Source organism: Erinaceus europaeus, chromosome X, assembly GCF_950295315.1.
Source record: "Erinaceus europaeus chromosome X, mEriEur2.1, whole genome shotgun sequence".
NCBI classification, from domain to species: Eukaryota; Metazoa; Chordata; class Mammalia; order Eulipotyphla; family Erinaceidae; genus Erinaceus; species Erinaceus europaeus.
The window spans coordinates 71,543,172-71,561,550 of record NC_080185.1 but is presented as its reverse complement, the minus strand read 5'-3'; the positions used below and the strand labels follow the sequence as shown (position 1 = coordinate 71,561,550).

The following is an 18,379-nucleotide window of genomic DNA, read 5'->3' as shown; positions in this document are numbered from 1 at the left end:
CCAATTACAAAGAAGACTAAGGCAAGTATAAACCTATGGGACTACATCAAATTAAAAAGCTTCTTCACAGCAAAAGAAACCACTACCCAAACCAAGAGAGCCCTCACAGAATGGGAGAAGAGCTTTACATGCCATACATCAGACAAGAGTTTAATAACCAACATATATAAAGAGCTTGCCAGGCTCAACAACAAGACAACAAATAACCCCATCCAAAAATGGGGGGAGGACATGGACAGAATATTCACCACAGAAGAGATCCAAAAGGCAGAGAAACACATGAAAAAAATGCTCCAAGTCTCTGATTGTCAGAGAAATGCAAATCAAGACAACAATGAGATACCACTTCACTCCTGTGAGAATGTCCTACATCAGCAAATGCTAGAGAGAGTGTGGGGTCAAAGGAACCCTCCTACACTGCTGGTGGGAATGTCAATTGGTCCAAACTCTGTGGAGAACAGTCTGGAGAACTCTCAGAAGGCTAGAAATGGACCTACCCTATGATCCTGCAATTCCTCTCCTGGGGATATATCCTAGGGAACCCAACACACTCATCCAAAAAGATCTGTGTACACATATGTTCTTAGCAGCACAATTTGTAATAGCTAAAACCTGGAAGCAACCCAGGTGTCCAACAACAGATGAGTGGCTGAGCAAGTTGTGGTATATATACACAGTGGAATACTACTCAGCTATTAAAAATGGCGACTTCACCAGTTTCAGCCAATCTTGGATGGACCTTGAAAAAATCATGTTGAGTGAAATAAGTCAGAAACAGGAGGATGAATATCGATGATCTCAGTCTCGGGCAGAAGTTGAAAAACAAGATCAGAAAAGAAAACACAAGTAGAACCTGAAATGGAATTGGTGTATCGCACCCAAGTAAAAGACTCGGGTGGGTGTGGGTGGGTGGGGAGAATACAGGTCCAAGAGGGATTCAGAGGACCTAGTGTGGGTTGTATTGTTAAATGGGAAACTGGGGAATGTTATGCATGTACAACTATTGTACTTATTGTTGAATGTAAGACATTAATTCCCTAATAAAAAGGGAAAAAATAAAATAAAATAAAAATAAAGGTTAAAAAAAGAAATATAATAAATAAAATAACAAAGATCAAAGACAGAGAATATTTAAAGCATCTGGAGAGCACTCTAGATGTGAGAATTGTATGAGTTATACCCTCTTATCCCACAATCTTGTTGATAATTATTAAAAAACTAATTTAAAAAATAAGTTGAAAAATAAGAAAACACAAAGTTTCTTGTACTAGGTTTGGTGTATTGGACCAAAGTAAAAGACTGGGGATAGGGAGGGTTCAGGTCCTGGAACATGATGGCAGAGGACCTAGTGGTGTTGAATTGTTATGTGGAAAACTGAGAAATATCACACATGTACAAATTACTGTATTTTATTGTTGACTGTAAACCATTAATTCCCCCCCCCCAATAGAGAAAAAAAAGGACCTAGAGAAAAACCAAAATCACCTATAAGGGAATTCCTATGAAACTATTCACTGTTTTCAACAGAATCTCTAGAAGCTACAAATAACTGGTAAACATATTAAAAGTTCTGAATGGAAAATACCTACACCCAAGGATATTCTTGCAGCTAGAATATCAATCAGGATTAAAAGAATAATAAAGAAGGGAGTTGGGTGGGTGGTAGCACAGCGGGTTAAGCGCACGTAGTACAAAGCACAAGGACTAGTGTAAGGATCCCGGTTCAAGCCCCCGGCTCCCCACCTGCACGGGAGTTGCTTCACAGACGGTGAAGCAGGTCTGCAGGTATCTGTCTTCTCTTTCTTCCTCTCCTCTCTCCATTTCTCTCTGTCCTATCCAACAATGACTACAACAATAAAAAACAACAAGGGCAACAAAAGGGAATAAATAAATAAAATTAAAAAAAGAATAATAAAGAAATGTATTGGGGGTTGGCCAGTAGCACAGCAGGTTAAGCGCATATGGCTGAAGCACAAAGACCAGTGTTAAGGATCCTGGTTTGAGCCCCTGGCTCCCCACCTGCAGGGGGGTTGCTTCACTAGTGGTGAAACAGGTCTGCAGGTGTCTATCCTTCTTTCCCCACTCTGTCTTCCCCTCCACTCTTGATTTCTTTTTTTATTAAATATTTATTTCCTTTTGTTGTTTTTTATTGGTGTAGTTATTATTGTTATTGATGTCATCACTGTTGGATAGGACAGAGAGATGCACCTGCGCTTAATCCACTGCACTACCACCCAACTCCCTCCACTCTTGATTTCTTTCTGTCCTATCCAATAATGACAGCCAAAACAACAACGATAAACAAGGGCAACAAAAGGGAAAAAATGGCCTTCAGGAGCAATGGACTCATAGTGCAGGCACCTAGTCCCATTGACAACCCTGGGGGCAAAAGAAAAAGGGGGGAGCTGGGTGGTAGCACAGTGGGTTAAGTGCACATGGTGCAAAGCACAAGGACCAGCTTAAGGATCCTGGTTCAAGTCCCTAGCTCCCCACCTGCAGGGGGGCTGCTTCACAAGTGGTGAAGCAGGTCTGCAGGTGTCTATCTTTCTCTCCTCCTCTCTGTCTTCCCCTCCTCTCAATTTCTCTCTGTCCTATCCAACAACAACAACAACAGCTATAACAACAATAACAACCACAACAAGGGCAACAAATGGGAAAAATAGCCTCCAGGAGCAGTGGATTCATAGTGCTGGTACCTAGTCCCAGCGATAACCCTAAAGGGAAAAAAAATGTATTACCAACAAAAAAGTCTTTTTTCTTCTTTTTTTTTTTAATACTTCCCCCCAGCCTGTAAAATGGGAAATTAAAAGCTGTAAAGAGGGCGAGGTTTAAATTTTCAGAGCTCAGGTGGATGCAATATTGAAAGTCAGTTTCCATGGTAACAGACGTGGATTCCAGGAATAACTTTTTTATCAACTCACAGCCTCTCAGAATAAGTAAACTGCCAGATCTGGAGAGTGTGTTGTGATGGCACTTCCGCAAGACTGAGGCCTCACAAACATATCAGAACTGATCCTTCACCCACATCAAACTAGTAATGATAGAAAACTTGCAAAATTGAGTTTCTAATCACTATCCAGATTCAAATACAGATACCCTTTACCCAGGTCCTCACACAGCATTAAACACAATAAGAAAAAGGAAATTACCCACACTGTTGTACAAAGAAAGCACCTGGAAGAGCACAAGTTTAACAAAGCTATGTAATCTACCTTAAGATAGCCCAACTATGGCCCAAAAGATGCTCACCAAAACAAGAAGTTCAAATTCAGGTGCACCTGACAACACACATGGTAATCATGCAGTGAGGACCTGGGTTCAAGCCCCTACCTGATAGAGGGGAACAGCGCTGCAAGGTGTCTCTCTTGTTTCTTCCTTTCACTTTGCTTGCTTCTTCTCTATTTCTCTATGTCTCTATCAAGAAAGAAAGAAAAATAGCCACCAGGAGCAGTGGACTCATTGTGCAGGCACCAGCCGCAGAAATAACCCTGGTGGCAGAAGCGGGGGGAGGAAATGAACAAACTAGAAAGGTAAGAAAGTATGATGGGTCCCAAAATTTGTGCAGCCTGGAATGTTCCTAGCCATGACCACAGAATGCCACTTCAGATCTACAGGGATGCAGAGGTTACATAGGCTCCTGTGTTGAGTATGTGCCCCAGATCAAATCGATGGGGTTTATAGTTAACAATATTTATATACTTTCCCCATATTTGGGAGCTATTCTCTTCCCTGATCCAGCTTTCCAGCTCTTTTTCCAACTATGAGACCATCCCTCCCAGAAAATAACCTGGGCCCACCTGCATATTAGATGTCAGACACAGGGAAAAGCTAGTAAAAGTCATGGGCCTTTTGGAATATACCTAAAATAGACCCCAAGTCTTCATCTGCCAATATTTCAGCCTTTAGGTTCATGATTAGTCAACAATTTGTTCTGCTTTATATCTTAATTCTTTTTTTCAGCCACCAGGTTCCAGATGCTACCATGATGTCAACCGGACTTCCCTGGGCAGATGACCCCACCATGTGTCTTGGAGCCCCACCGCCCCAGATCCCTACCCCACTAAGGAAAGAGAGAGACAGGCTAGGATTATGGATCAACCTGCCAACACCCATGTTCAGCAGAGGAAATGCAATTACAGAAGCCAGCCCTCCCACCTTCTGCACCCCACAATGATCCTGTGTCCATATCCCAGGTGGATAAAGAATAGGGAAGCAGGAGTCTGGCAGTAGCGCAGCAGGTTAAATGCATGTGGCGCAAAGCGCAAGGACCTGCCTAACAATCCCAATTCGAGCCCCCAGCTGCCCACCTGCAGGGGAGTCGCTTCATAAGCAGTGAAGCAGGTCTGCAGGTGTCTATCTTTCTCTCCCCCCTGTCTTTCCCTCCTCTCTCCATTTCTCTTTGTCCTATCCAACAACAACATCAACAACAATAATAACTATAACAATAAAAGAAGGGCAACAAAATAGAATAAATAAATAAATACAAAAAAAGAATAGGGAAGCTATCAAGGAATGAGATTGGATATTGAGTTCTGGGGGGTGGGCACTGTGTAGAAATGTACCCCTCTTATCGTATAGTTTTGTCAATATTTTCATTTTATAAATAAAAATAAAAAAGAAATAAATTAGGTTTAAAAAAGAGTAATTGAGTTAAAATATAGAAAAGGGGTCCACAAATAGGAAAACAGAAACCAGTGATTGAACTGCTGCGCTGGAGTAGAGAAACTATCAAGAAAGTCCAGGAAACAGAGAAAAGAACTAAAACTAATCAAGAGAAACAGCATTTGCTTAAGAGGGTTACAAGAGGAGAGGGAGGGAGGAAGGAAAAGAGGGAGGGGAAAAAGAAAAAAAAATTCTTAGCCCCCACACCTATGGACATCTAATCTTTGACAAAGGTGCCTAGACTATTACATGGGGAAAGCAGAGTCTCTTCAACAAATGGTGTTGGAAACAATGGGTTGAAACATGCAGAAGAATGAAACTGAATGACTGTATTTCACCAAATACAAAAGTAAATTCTAAGTGGATCAAGGACTTGGATGTTAGACCACAAACTATCAGATACTTAGAAGAAAATATTGGCAGAACTCTTTTCCACATAAATTTTAAAGACATCTTCAATGAAACAAATCCAATTACAAAGAAGACTAAGGCAAGTATAAACCTATGGGACTACATCAAATTAAAAAGCTTCTTCACAGCAAAAGAAACCACTACCCAAACCAAGAGAGCCCTCACAGAATGGGAGAAGAGCTTTACATGCCATACATCAGACAAGAGTTTAATAACCAACATATATAAAGAGCTTGCCAGACTCAACAACAAGACAACAAATAACCCCATCCAAAAATGGGGGGAGGACTTGGACAGAATATTCACCACAGAAGAGATCCAAAAGGCAGAGAAACACATGAAAAAAATGCTCCAAGTCTCTGATTGTCAGAGAAATGCAAATCAAGACAACAATGAGATACCACTTCACTCCTGTGAGAATGTCCTACATCAGCAAATGCTGGAGAGAGTGTGGGGTCAAAGGAACCCTCCTACACTGCTGGTGGGAATGTCAATTGGTCCAAACTCTGTGGAGAACAGTCTGGAGAACTCTCAGAAGGCTAGAAATGGACCTACCCTATGATCCTGCAATTCCTCTCCTGGGGATATATCCTAGGGAACCCAACACACTCATCCAAAAAGATCTGTGTACACATATGTTCTTGGCAACACAATTTGTAATAGTCAAAACCTGGAAGCAACCCAGGTGTCCAACAACAGATGAGTGGCTGAGCAAGTTGTGGTATATATACACAGTGGAATACTACTCAGCTATTAAAAATGGCGACTTCACCGTTTTCAGCTGATCTTGGATGGACCTTGAAAAAATCATGTTGAGTGAAATAAGTCAGAAACAGGAGGATGAATATGGATGATCTCAGTCTCAGGCAGAAGTTGAAAAACAAGATCAGAAAAGAAAACACAAGTAGAACCTGAAATGGAATTGGCGTATCGCACCCAAGTAAAAGACTCTGGGGTGGGTGTGGGTGGATGGGGAGAATACAGGTCCAAGAGGGATTCAGAGGACCTAGTGTGGGTTGTATTGTTATATGGGAAACTGGGGAATGTTATGCATGTACAGACCATTGTACTTAATGTTGAATGTAAAACATTCCCCAATTAAATTAATTCCCCAATTTAAAAAAAAGGTGAAAAAGAATTTTTTTAAAAATTTTTTTTATATTTATTTTATTTATTTATTCCCTTTTGTTGCCTTTGTTGTATTATTGTTGTTGTTGTTGTTGGATAGGACAGAGAGAAATGGAGAGAGGAGGGGAAGACAGAGAGGAGGAGAGAAAGATAGACACCTGCAGACCTGCTTCACCGCCTGTGAAGCGACTCCCCTGCAGGTGGGGAGCCAGGGCTCAAACCGTGATCCTTATGCCGGTCCTTGTGCTTTGCGCCACCTGTGCTTAACCCGCTGCGCTACAGCCCGACTCCCGAAAAAGAATTCTTATTTGAAGAAATAGTTGAAGGCCACTACAATAATAGTTATGCAAAGAGACTCTTGTGCCTGAGATTCCAATATCCCAGATTCAATCCCCTGCATGACCATAAACCAGATCTGAGCAGTACTCTGGTCAAAACAGAAACAAACGAAAAAAACTGAGAATTTTTGAAATCTGTAGGAGATTGATGTTCAAATTCAGAAAGCTTAAGTTTTCCAAGCAAAATAAACCCAAGCCAAAGCTCACCAGGAACATAGTTAAAATGCAGGAATCAAAGATAAAGAATTGTTAAAAAAAAAAAAAAAGAATTGTAAAAGAGGATCTGGGAAGTGGTACAGTGGAAAAAACATTGGACTCTCAGGCATGAGGTCTTGAGTTCGATCCCCAGCAGCACATGTACCAGAGTGATGTCTGGTTCTTTCTTCTCCTATCTTTCTCATGAATAAATAAATTCTTTAAAAAAATAATTAGTATATTTTTAAAAAAGAAAGAAAAGCTTACGTTTAAAAAAAAAATAATTTTAAAAGAAGCAAGAGTCACCAACAAAGGAATCACTGTAAAACTATCAATTGATTTCTCAACATAAACTCTAAAGACCAGAAAGGATTGGCATGGTATAACAGAAGTTCTGAATATAAAATAACTCCACCCCAGAAAACTCCAGCAAAGCCATCACTCAGGTCCAAAGGAGTGGTAAAGAACTTCACAGACGTCAACAGTTAAAGGAATTCATTACCACTAAAGTGGCTTTACAAGGAATATTAAAGGAACTTCCATAATATGAAACTGAGAATTATCTCAACCAGACGAAGTAAATAAAGATACAGAACAAGAGAAAACAAGCAATGCCAAGTGAAGATGAACCTTTGAACTCAAAATACAGAACTGGAGTGACCAAAGGGGACGAAAGGGAGAAATTCGGGTTATAAAGTAAAGGGAATTAAAATCAACTTTAGTATTAAAGATACTGGTACTTTAGCAGTGGACTTGGTATAGTAACGTATTTTAAATAGGTATAAGGTTATATTCTGAAACATATATAATCTTATAAAGCATGGTTACCTCAATAACACATTTAAAAAAATAAATGAGGGGAATCAGGTGGTAGCGCACTGGGTTAAGCACACTGGCGCAAAGCGCAATGACCTGCGTGAGGATCCCGGTTGGAGCCCCTGGCTCCCCACCTGCAAGGGAGTCACATCACAGGTGGTGAAGCAGGTCTGCAGGTGTCTACCTTTCTCTCCCCCTCTGTCTTCCCCTCCTCTCTCCATTTCTCTCTGTCCTATCCAACAACAACATCAATAACACAACAATAAAAAAAACAAGGTCAACAAAAAGGAAATAAAAAACAAATGAGGAAATATAAAGAATAATAGCTACTAAAGAAGTCTGGGGGGGAGGGTTAAAGTCCTGGAACATGATGGCAGAGGAAGACCTAGTGGGGGGTTGAATTATCATATGTTACACATATATAAATGACTGTATTTTACTGTCAACTGTAAACCATTGATCCCTCAACAAAGAAATTAAGAAAAAAAGAAGTCTCTATCATAATGAAAAGAACAAAATTCAGAATAGTTAACTAAATTACAGCACAGTGTAATATAAATTTTAAACTAGGTATTGGAAAATATTAGTGAGTTATTTAGTCCAGTTATAAAATGGGTGGGGTGAATTTGGTAGAATGCACATGTTACCATGTATAAAGACCCAGGTTCAAGTCCCCCAGTGCAAGGAGGGAAGCTTCATGGGTGCTAGAACAGTAAATACAGATATTTATCCTCTGTCTCTCTGTGTGTGTGTGTCACTTTCTAACAGAGAAAAAGAAAAAAATATGACTGCCAGAGCACTGTGCAAGCACCAAGCTCCAGCAATAACCCTGGTGGCAAAAAAGTACAAGATTTAGGGAGTCGGGTGGTGCGCAGCTGGTAAAGCGCAGGTGGCGCAAAGCGCAAGGACCTGCATAAGGATCCCCGGCTCCCCACCTGCAGGGGAGTCGCTTCACTGGTGGTGAAGCAGGTCTGCAGGTGTCTATCTTTCTCTCCCCCTCTCTATCTTCCCCTCCTCTCTCCATTTCTCTCTGTCCTATCCGACAACGACGACATCAATAATAACTACAACAATAAACAACAAGGGCAGCAAAAGGGAATAAATAATTTTTTTAAAAGTACAAGATTGAAAATTTTATGGTCTTAAGGATGTTTTTACAAATATATTATATTGAATTAAAGTACCAGTAAAATAATGGGGTACTTACCCCTCCAAATGTTTCATATTCCTAATTTCCTACAATGAGCATATATAACTTCAAAAAAGTAACATACTTATAACTAAGTATAAATATTTTCTTCATTAAAAGCAGATTATATTTGGCTTATGACTTACTCTTTCGTTTTCCAATATCCATGTCAGATGTAGCAGCTTCACATAAAAGCACCATTCCTAAGGTAACTCCACCATCTTAGAAAAATTGTTTAAGGAGAAATTCACAGAAACACAGAGACATACCACATTTTAATATAAAAATAAATAAATAATGGCAGGAGAGGTATCTCAGTAGATAGCGCAGTGGACTTGCATGTAGAATTCTGAGTTTGATATCTGACACTTCCTATGCCACAGTGATGTTCTGATTCTCTTTCTCTATCTCTCCCTTTTTTTTTTTTTGCCTCCAGGATTATTTCTGGGGCTCAATGCCTGCACTATGAATCTACTGCTCCTGGAGGCTACTTTTTCCCTTTTGTTGCCCTTGTTGTTTATTGTTCTTGTTATTATTGTTGTTGGATAGGACAGACAGAAATTAAGGACAGGAAGAGAGAGAGGGGGAGAGAAGACAGACATCTGTAGACTTGTTTCACCGCTTGTGAAGCGACCCTCCTGCAGGTGGGGAGCCGGAGGCTCGAACTGGGATCCTTATGCTGGTTCTTGCACTTAGCGCCATGTGCACTTAACATGCTGTGCTACTGCCTGGCCCCCCTGGTTCTCTCTCTCTCTCTCTCTCTCTTTCTCTTTTTTTTTAAAGATTTTAAAAAAATATTTATTTACTTATTCCCTTTTGTTGCCCTTGTTGTTTATCGTTGTTGTTATTGCTGTCATCGTTGTTGGATAGGACAGAAAGAAATCGAGAGAGGAAAGGAAGACACAGGGGGAGAGAAAGATAGACACCTGCAAACCTGCTTCACCACCTGTGAAGACCCCCCCACCCCCGCAGAAGGGGAACCAGGGGCTCGAACTGGGATCCTTATGCCAGTCCTTTGTGCTATGTGCGCTTAACCTGCTGTGCAATGCCCTACCTCTGGTTCTCTCTTTTAAAAAATCTTTTTATTTATTTGTTATTGGATCAAGACAGAGATAAATTGAGAGTGGAGGGGAAGGGAAGACAGAGAGAGAGAGAGAGAGAGAGAGAGAGAAATACCTGCAGCCCTGCTAAACCACTCGTAAAGCTTTTCCCCTGCATGTGGGAACTAGTGGTTTCAACTGTAATGTGTGTGCTTAACCAGATGTACCATTTCCTGGCCCTTCTGGTTCTCTCATTAATCAAGTGTGTGTGTGTGTGTGTGTGTGTGTGTGTGAGAGAGAGAGAGAGAGAGAGAGACTGGGAGTATGGATCGACCTGTCAATGCCCATGTTCAGCAGGGAAGCAATTACATAAGCCAGACCTTCCACAATGACCTTAGGTCCATACTCCCAGAGGGTTAAAGAACAGGAAAGCTATCAGGGGAGGGGACTGTATATGGAGTTCTGGTGATGGGAACTGTGTGGCATTGTACCTCTCTTATCCTATTGTCTTGTCAGTGTTTCCATTTTATAAATAAAAATTTTAAAAAATCACCCCCCCCAAAAAAAATACTATTCTATAAAATCACAGACTGAGGCTGGGTGGTGGTGCACCTAGCTGAGCATGCAGATTAGTGTGCACAACGACTCAATTTCAAGCCCCAAGTCCCCAATTACACTGGGGAAGCAGTGCCATGGGCCTCTCTCTCTTTTTCTCTCTCCCTATTTCCTTTTTTTCTCTCTCTCTCCTATTTCTACCTCCCTTTCCCTCTCAATTTCTGTTTCTACCCCAAAATAAGTAAATAATAAAAATAACCAACAAATCTTGTAATAAAATAAAATAATAGACCCTGGTCTCCAACTTCAGAGGTGAAACTTCCTAAGTGGTGAAGCAGTGCTGCAGTTGTCTCTCTTTCTCTTTCCCTCTCTTTCTCCCCCTTCCCTCTCAACTTCTGTCTCTATCTAAAATAAATACTTAAATAATAAAATTTTTTTTAAAGGGTGGGGGAGAAAGCATGATGGTTATACAAAAAGACTTTCATGCTTAAGGCTCTAAGGTCCTAGGTTCAATTCCCCACACCACCTTAAGCCAGAGTTGAGCAGTGCTGGGGGTGGTGGTGGGGGGAAAGCAATATTTAAAAAAAGAAAAGAAAAAAAAAAAGAAAGGGACCTAGTGGGGGTTGAACTGTCATGTAGAAAACTGAGAAATGTTATGCAAGTACAAACTGTTGAATTTTACTGTTGAGGGCAAAACATTAATCCTCCAATAAAGAATGAGAGAGAAAGAGAGAGAGAGAGAGATCCAGGTGTTAGTGCACCTGGTTAAGTGCACACACTACAGTGCACAAGGACCTGGGTTCAAGCTCCTGGTCCCCACCTTCACAGGGAAAGCTATACGAGTGGTGAAGCAGGGCTGCAGGTGTCTCTGTCTCTTTTCCTTTCTATCTTTCTCTCCCCTCTCAGTTTCTGTCTCTCTCAAGTAATAAATAAATGAATACAAGAAAGGGGGGAAAAGAAAGAAAAGGAATACTTCATTCTTTTTTTAAAAAAGATTTTATTTATTTATTAATGAGAAAGGAGAGAGAGAGAGAGAGAGAGAGAGAGAGAGAGAGAGAGAGAGAGAGAGAACCAGACATCACTCTGGTACATGTGCCGCCGGGGATTGAACTCAGGACCTCATGCTTGAGAGTCTAGTGCTTAGCTACTGCACCACCTCCCAGACCATAGGAATACTCCATTCTTATTTGGAGGATATAAGTCACCAAATTTTAAGTATAAATTCCATTCTTTTTAGTGGAGTTGGGGCCTTGTGCATGCTCAGTCTCATTGGTATGTCTTTTTTCATTCAGAGAAACAGGAAGAGAGTATAAGGTATCACAATACTGGCGCTTCCCCCAGTGCCATGGCAACCTCCTATGTGGTATCAAGGATTGAACCTGGGTGGTATCTGTGACAAGGCATATGTATGTCTTACCAGGTAAATTATATCTTTTACTCCTAAAATACAATTTTTAAAAATTTTTATTTATTTATTTATTGGATAGAGATAGTCAGAAATTGCGAGGGAAGGGAGAGATACAGAGGGGGAGAGACAGAGAGACACCTGCAGCCCTGCTTCAACACTTGTGAAGCTTTCCCCCTGCAGCTGGGGACTGGGGACTCGAACCTGGGTCCTTGCACACTGTAACACGTGTGCTCAACCAGGTGCTCCACCACCTGGCCCCTTTTCTAAGTAATTCCTAAGTGATCTCAATTTACCACCAAAATCTATAGAATTTCAAAAGAAGAGTTTCTGAAGATAAACTCCCACATTTATTTGAACACTGTAGTATCCAGAAAGGTGAAACCCAGGCTGAGTTCACAATCCAAACCTAATGTTAACCCCTTTACAAAGCTGGCTTTGCTTTAAACTTATCAAAATCCTACTCCATTAACATTTCATTTAAGCTCTACCTCTCACCCCCAAATCCTATAACAACTTTCCTTTAATAAGATGTATCATGGTTCCTCTGATGTCCAGCCTCCCTCCTTTACCGGAAGGGTTCAATAAACGTGGATTTTATCAGAATTCATGTTTTTCCTTGGTGTCCTTTAACTACCTGGACTAAGACCGATGACACAGTAATGTGATTTTCAAAGATATTACAACATTTGCATTAATAGTGAGAAGCCTCACACAAAAGTCATACCAAGAATCCTAGAATGTAAGAAAATAGACAAATTAAAATATAGCACCACAGACTTATGAAAAGGATACTGAACAGAAGAACAATGTGTGTTTCAGCAACAAATTGGGCTTGGCTGCTTCCATGGATATAATTCTGGTGTGTGTGGGGGGGGAGAAACAAAATTGAAGCTTTAATATACAATAAATTTTTTAACATTCCAATACTAGAATGGGCTATTTTTATAACTTTTAATATTTATTTCCCTTTTGTTGTCCTTGTTTTTGTTTTATTTTTATTTTTTTATTTTTTTATTTTTATTTTACTTTTTGCCTCCACAGTTATTGCTGGAGCTTGGTGCCTGCACTACAAATCCATTGGTCCTAGAGGCTATTTTTTCCCTTTTTGTTGCCCTTGTTGTTTATCATTGTTGTTATTATTGTTGTTGTTGTCATTGATGTTGGATAGGACAGGGAAAAATGGAGAAAGGAGGGGAAAATAGAGATGGGGAGAGAAAGATAGGCACCTACAGACCTGCTTCACCACCTATGAAGCGACACCCCTGCAGGTGGGTAGCCGAGGCTAGAACCGGGTTGGTCCTTGCGTTTTGCACCATGTGCACTTAACCCGCTGTGCTACCGCCTGGCCCCCCTTTTTTAAATTTTTAAAAATATTTATTTTCCTTTTTGTTGCCCTTGTTTTTTAAATGTTGTTATAATTATTATTGTTGTTGTTAGTGATGTCGTCATTACTAGATAGGACAGAGAGAAATGGAGAGAGGAGGGGAAGACAGAGAGGGGGTAGAGAAAGACATCTGCAGACCTGCTTCATTGCTTGTGAAGCGACTCCCCTGCAGGTGGAGAGCCGGGAGCTCCAACAGATCTTTGCGCTTAGTGCCACGTGCGCTTAACCGCTATGCTATCACCCGACTCCTTGCCCTTGTTTTTTACTGTTGTTGTAGTTGTTATTATTGTTATTTTTTTAATTATTTTTTTAAACTTTATTTTGTATTGGATAGAGACAGAGAGAAATTGAGGGGAAAGGAAGATAGAGATGGAGAGAGACAGAGAGACACCTGCAGCCCTGCTTCACTCGTGAAGCTTTCCCCCTCCAGGTGGGGACCAGGGGCTTGAACCCGGGTCCTTGTGCACTGTAGTGTGTGCACTTAACCAGGTGCGCCACCGCCTGGTCCCGTTATTGTTGTTATTATCGATGTTGTCGTTATTAGATAAGACAAAAAGAAATGGAGAAAGGAGGGGAAGGCAGACAGGAGGAGAGAAAGACACCTACAGACCTCCTTCACCGCCTGTGAAGCGACTCCCCTGCAGGTGGGAAGCCTGGGGCTCAAACCGGGATCCTTACTCTAGTCCTTGGACTAGGCACCACATGCACTCAACCCACTGCGCTACCACCGGACTCCCTAGAATGGGCTATTTTTAAACATTAAAATGTTAATTTACCTGTTGTATGTAAACATTAAGTCTGTGACATTCATCAATATATATGGTTAAAATAAAAGTTATTGGGAGTCAGGAGGTAGCACAGTGCGTTAAGCGCACGGACCAGCTTAAGGATCCCTGTTTGAATCCCTGGCTCCCCCACCTGCAGGAGTCACTTCACACGCGGTGAATCAGGTCTGCAGGTGTCTGTCTTTCTCTCCCCATCTCTGTCTTGCCCTCCTCTCTCCATTTCTCTCTGTCTTATCTAACAACAATGACATCAATAACAACAACAATAATAACAACAACAACAATAAAAAGACAACAAGGGCAACAAAAAGGAAAATAAATAAATTTAAAAATATATACATAAGTAAAAGTTACATATGTATTTCAATGTATAATATCATGAGGTGCAAAAATGTGTACTCTGAACACCATAAACTATGTCTTTCTCATCTACTGGTACATCGAAACATTTCTAGCAGTGTCTGGAAAACAAAAGGGGTTTAAGTACATGATCAGTTATTCTATTTACTTCAAGACTGACTTTTCATTCTTGGCCAACTTAATCTAATGATTCACCCAACAGTATAAGGCACTTCTCAGTCTTTCTAGCAACTGAAGTTCATTAACACAGAGAGAGGCTATAAAGTCAAAACAATCTAATTCCTTCATATGCTGGCACTGGTATTAAAGTATAATTATTTTTAGGATAAACTTTGATGCACAAAAGAAAGAACTGCTGAACTTCTCTTACTTACCACATGTCCTGTGTGGGGATTCTTATGAGCATATGGTGGTCCTCTTATATGGTTCCACATCTGACCAGATGTCATAGCGAGCACAAAACACTAGGAGATAAAAAATAGTGAGGTAGTCATAAAACAGGGTGAAGCTATACCCACCTTGATTAGATCAATAAACATATCAAAAGTATGCCAACTCAAGTAATCCATAAAGAAATTTTTTCTCAAATTACTTCTTTGTGGAATTTTATACTTTACCATAAATACGATAAGTATCAATGATATTTAATTCAAAAGGATATTACTATGAAATTATAAGTAAGCTGACAAGTTTCAAAAGTGAATACCGGAAAGCTTAGAATATTTTCAAAGAACTACATATTTTGGGGGCCAGCAAGATAGCTCACCTGAATACTACCCCTGCTTTGTCATATATGGGCTCCTGGTTCTCTCCTGGCCCTCACTGCACTGGAAGAAGCTCCAGTGCTTGGCGCAGGCACCACCACGCAAGCTGCTTGACACGGTACCAGCTTCACAGGAAGTTCAGCAAGCCTGGACTCTCCAAGCCAAACTGAAACCATCTTACCTTCTGCCATGTATAGGGCTTGGGATTCAGCTCTGTGTGGTCTTAATAATCTTTACCTATGGCCAGGCTCAGAGTCTGACCAATAATAAAAGTAATGACAAAACCTGCACTGCACTCTGTAAGATTGATCATAATAGAACAAGCAATATCATTAATGCAGGATTTATCAGGGAACTCCTAGAGGAAGAATTGTTTCCCCCTGTATCTACAGTACTTCCTTTCATATTCCCACTAAAATATTGGGAAAGATTGGTGCTTCCCACAGGGGAGGGGCCACCTTACGTAACATAATTAAAAAATGAAAAGTTATGGTACCTGCCTACATACAATGGGCCTTTTAATCTAACATCCACCACTATGCTTCCACTTCCTTATGCAGGAATGGTACGTGAGAACCTAGGTCACATAGTGAGCATACACAGAAGATAGATTCCCGTTAGAGAGCTTAGCTTCATGGAGAGGCTGGCCAGGTCAACATCACTTGGTGCCTTATCAGTAAGGAACAAAACAAAACTCCTTGATCAAATAATGGAACAGATTTTATGAAAAATGGGCTGTTCAATTTTTTTAAGACCCCTAGAAACATAACAAGCTTCAACTTTCTATGAACCACAAATTCTGATGAGTAGGGGCAAGAGGATGGCATAATATTAATATTAATCAATAGTATCAATAAATGTCAATGGCCTGAATTCACCTATTAAGAGACACAGAATAGGAAGATGGATCAGAAAACACAACCCAACAATATGCTGTCTACAGGAAACCCACCTAAATCAACAAGACAAACACAGACTTAAAGTGAAAGGATGAAAAACTATCATACATGCCAATGGCCCACAAAAAAGGGCAGGAACAGCTATTCTCATATCTGACATGATAGACTTTAAAATAGATTAAGATTAAAAAAGATAGGAATGGACACTACTTAATGCTCAGAGGATCAGTCAATCAAGAGGACTTAACAATTATTAACATCTATGCACCCAATGAGAAGCCATCAAAATACATCAAACTTCTACTGAAAGAGCTACAGCAATATATTAACAGTAACACAATCATAGTAGGGAACTTCAACACCCCACTCTCTCAACTTGACAGATCATTCAGGCAGAATATCAATAAAGACATAAGGGAGCTAAATGAAGAGATAGATAAATTAGAACTACTGGACATTTTCAGAGTCATTCATCCCAAGAAACTGTAATACACATTTTACTCAAATCCACATGGGTCATTCTCAAGGACAGACCATACGTTAGGCCACAGAGACAGCATCAGCCAATTCAAGAGTATTGAAATCATCCCAAGCATCTTCTCAGACCACAGTGGAATTAAACTAACACTTAACAATCAACAAAAGATTAGTAACAGTCCCAAAATGTGGAAGCTCAACAGTACACTTCTTAACAACTTCTGGGTCAAAGAAGAAATCAAAGAAGAAATCAAAATGTTTCAAGAGTTCAATGAAAATGAAGACACAAGCTATCAAAATATCTGGGACACAGCTAAAGCAGTCCTAAGAGGGAAGTTCATAGCTATACAAGTACACGTTAGGAAACAAGAAAAATCACAAATAAACAGCCTGATTGCACATCTTAAAGACCTAGAAAAAGAAGAACAAAGGAACCCTAAAGCAACCAGAAGGACAGAAATCACTAAAGTTAGGGCAGAAATAAATAACATTGAGAATAGGAAAACCATACAAAAGATCAATGAAAGTAAATGTTGGTTCTTCGAAAGAGTAAACAAAATCGACAAACCTCTAGCCAGACTCACAAAACAAAAAAGAGAGAAGACCCAAATAAATCGGATAGTAAATGAAAGAGGAGATATCACAACAGACACTGCAGAAATTCAATATATCATGCAAGGCTTCTATGAACAACTATATGCCACCAAGCTAGAGAACCTGGAGGAAATAGACAATTTCCTAGATACCTACCAACTTCCAAAAGTAAGTTAAGAGGAAGTGGATAACATGAACAGGCCCATCACAGCTAATGAAATTGAAACAGTTATCAAAAATCTCCCCCAAAATAAAAGTCCTGGACCAGATGGTTTTACAAATGAATTCTACAAAACCTTCAAAGAAGAACTAATACCTCTACTTTTAAAAGTCTTCCAGAAGATTGAAGACACTGGAATACTCCCTGCCAGCTTCTATGAAGCCAACATCACCCTGATACCAAAAGCAGACAGGGACACAACCAAAAAAGAAAACTATAGACCAATATCTTTGATGAACATAGATGCGAAAATATTGAACAAAATTCTAGCCAACCGGATACAGCAGTATATCAAAAAGACTGTTCATCATGACCAAGTGGGGTTTATCCCAGGCATGCAAGGTTGGTTTAATATACATAAATCAATCAATGTGATCCACCACATCAACAAAAGCAAGACCAAAAGCTACATGGTCATATCAATAGACGCAGAGAAAGCCTTTGACAAAATACAACATCCCTTTATGATCAAAACACTACAAAAAATGGGAACAGATGGAAAATTCCTGAAGATAGTGGAGTCTATATATAGCAAACCTAAAGCCCACATCATACTCAATGGTGAAAAACTGGAAGCATTTCCACTCAGATCAGGTACTAGACAGGGATGCCCACTATCACCATTACTATTCAACATAGTGTTGGAAGTTCTTGCCTTAGCAATCAGGCAGGAGCAAGGAATTAAAGGGATACAGATTGGAAGAGAAGAAGTCAAACTCTCCTTATTTGCAGATGACATGACAGTATACATGGAAAAACCTAAGGAATCCAGCAAGAAGCTTTTGGAAATCATCAGGCAATACAGTAAGGTGTCAGGCTATAAAATTAACATTCGAAAGTCATTGGCATTCCTCTATGCAAACACTAAGTTAGAAGAAACTGAAATCCAGAAATCAATTCCTTTTACTATAGCAACAAAAACAATAAAATATCTAGGAGTAAATCTAACCAAAGAAGTGAAAGAGTTGTATACTGAAAATTATGAGTCACTATTCAAAGAAATTGAAAAAGACACAAAGAAGTAGAAAGATATTCCATGTTCATGGGTTGGAAGAATTAACATCATCAAAATGAATATATTACCCAGAGCCATCTACAAATTTAATGCTATCCCCATCAAGATCCCAAGCACATTTTTTAGGAGAATAGAAAAA

The 18,379-nt window shown here is 40.0% G+C and overlaps 1 protein-coding gene across 1 annotated transcript in view; it reads right to left on the bottom strand.

The window, feature by feature from the left end:
- The window catches only part of MAGT1 (magnesium transporter 1), a 58,938-nt gene that overhangs the window by 14,572 nt on the left and 25,987 nt on the right, over positions 1 to 18,379 (bottom strand). The window contains exons 6-8 of the mRNA XM_007534348.3: positions 14,646 to 14,735; positions 12,535 to 12,598; positions 8,886 to 8,960 (exon numbers count right to left, since the gene is read on the bottom strand). Coding sequence (XP_007534410.1) covers positions 8,886 to 8,960; positions 12,535 to 12,598; positions 14,646 to 14,735 — 229 coding nt within the window. The remainder of the gene's footprint in view (positions 1 to 8,885; positions 8,961 to 12,534; positions 12,599 to 14,645; positions 14,736 to 18,379) is intronic.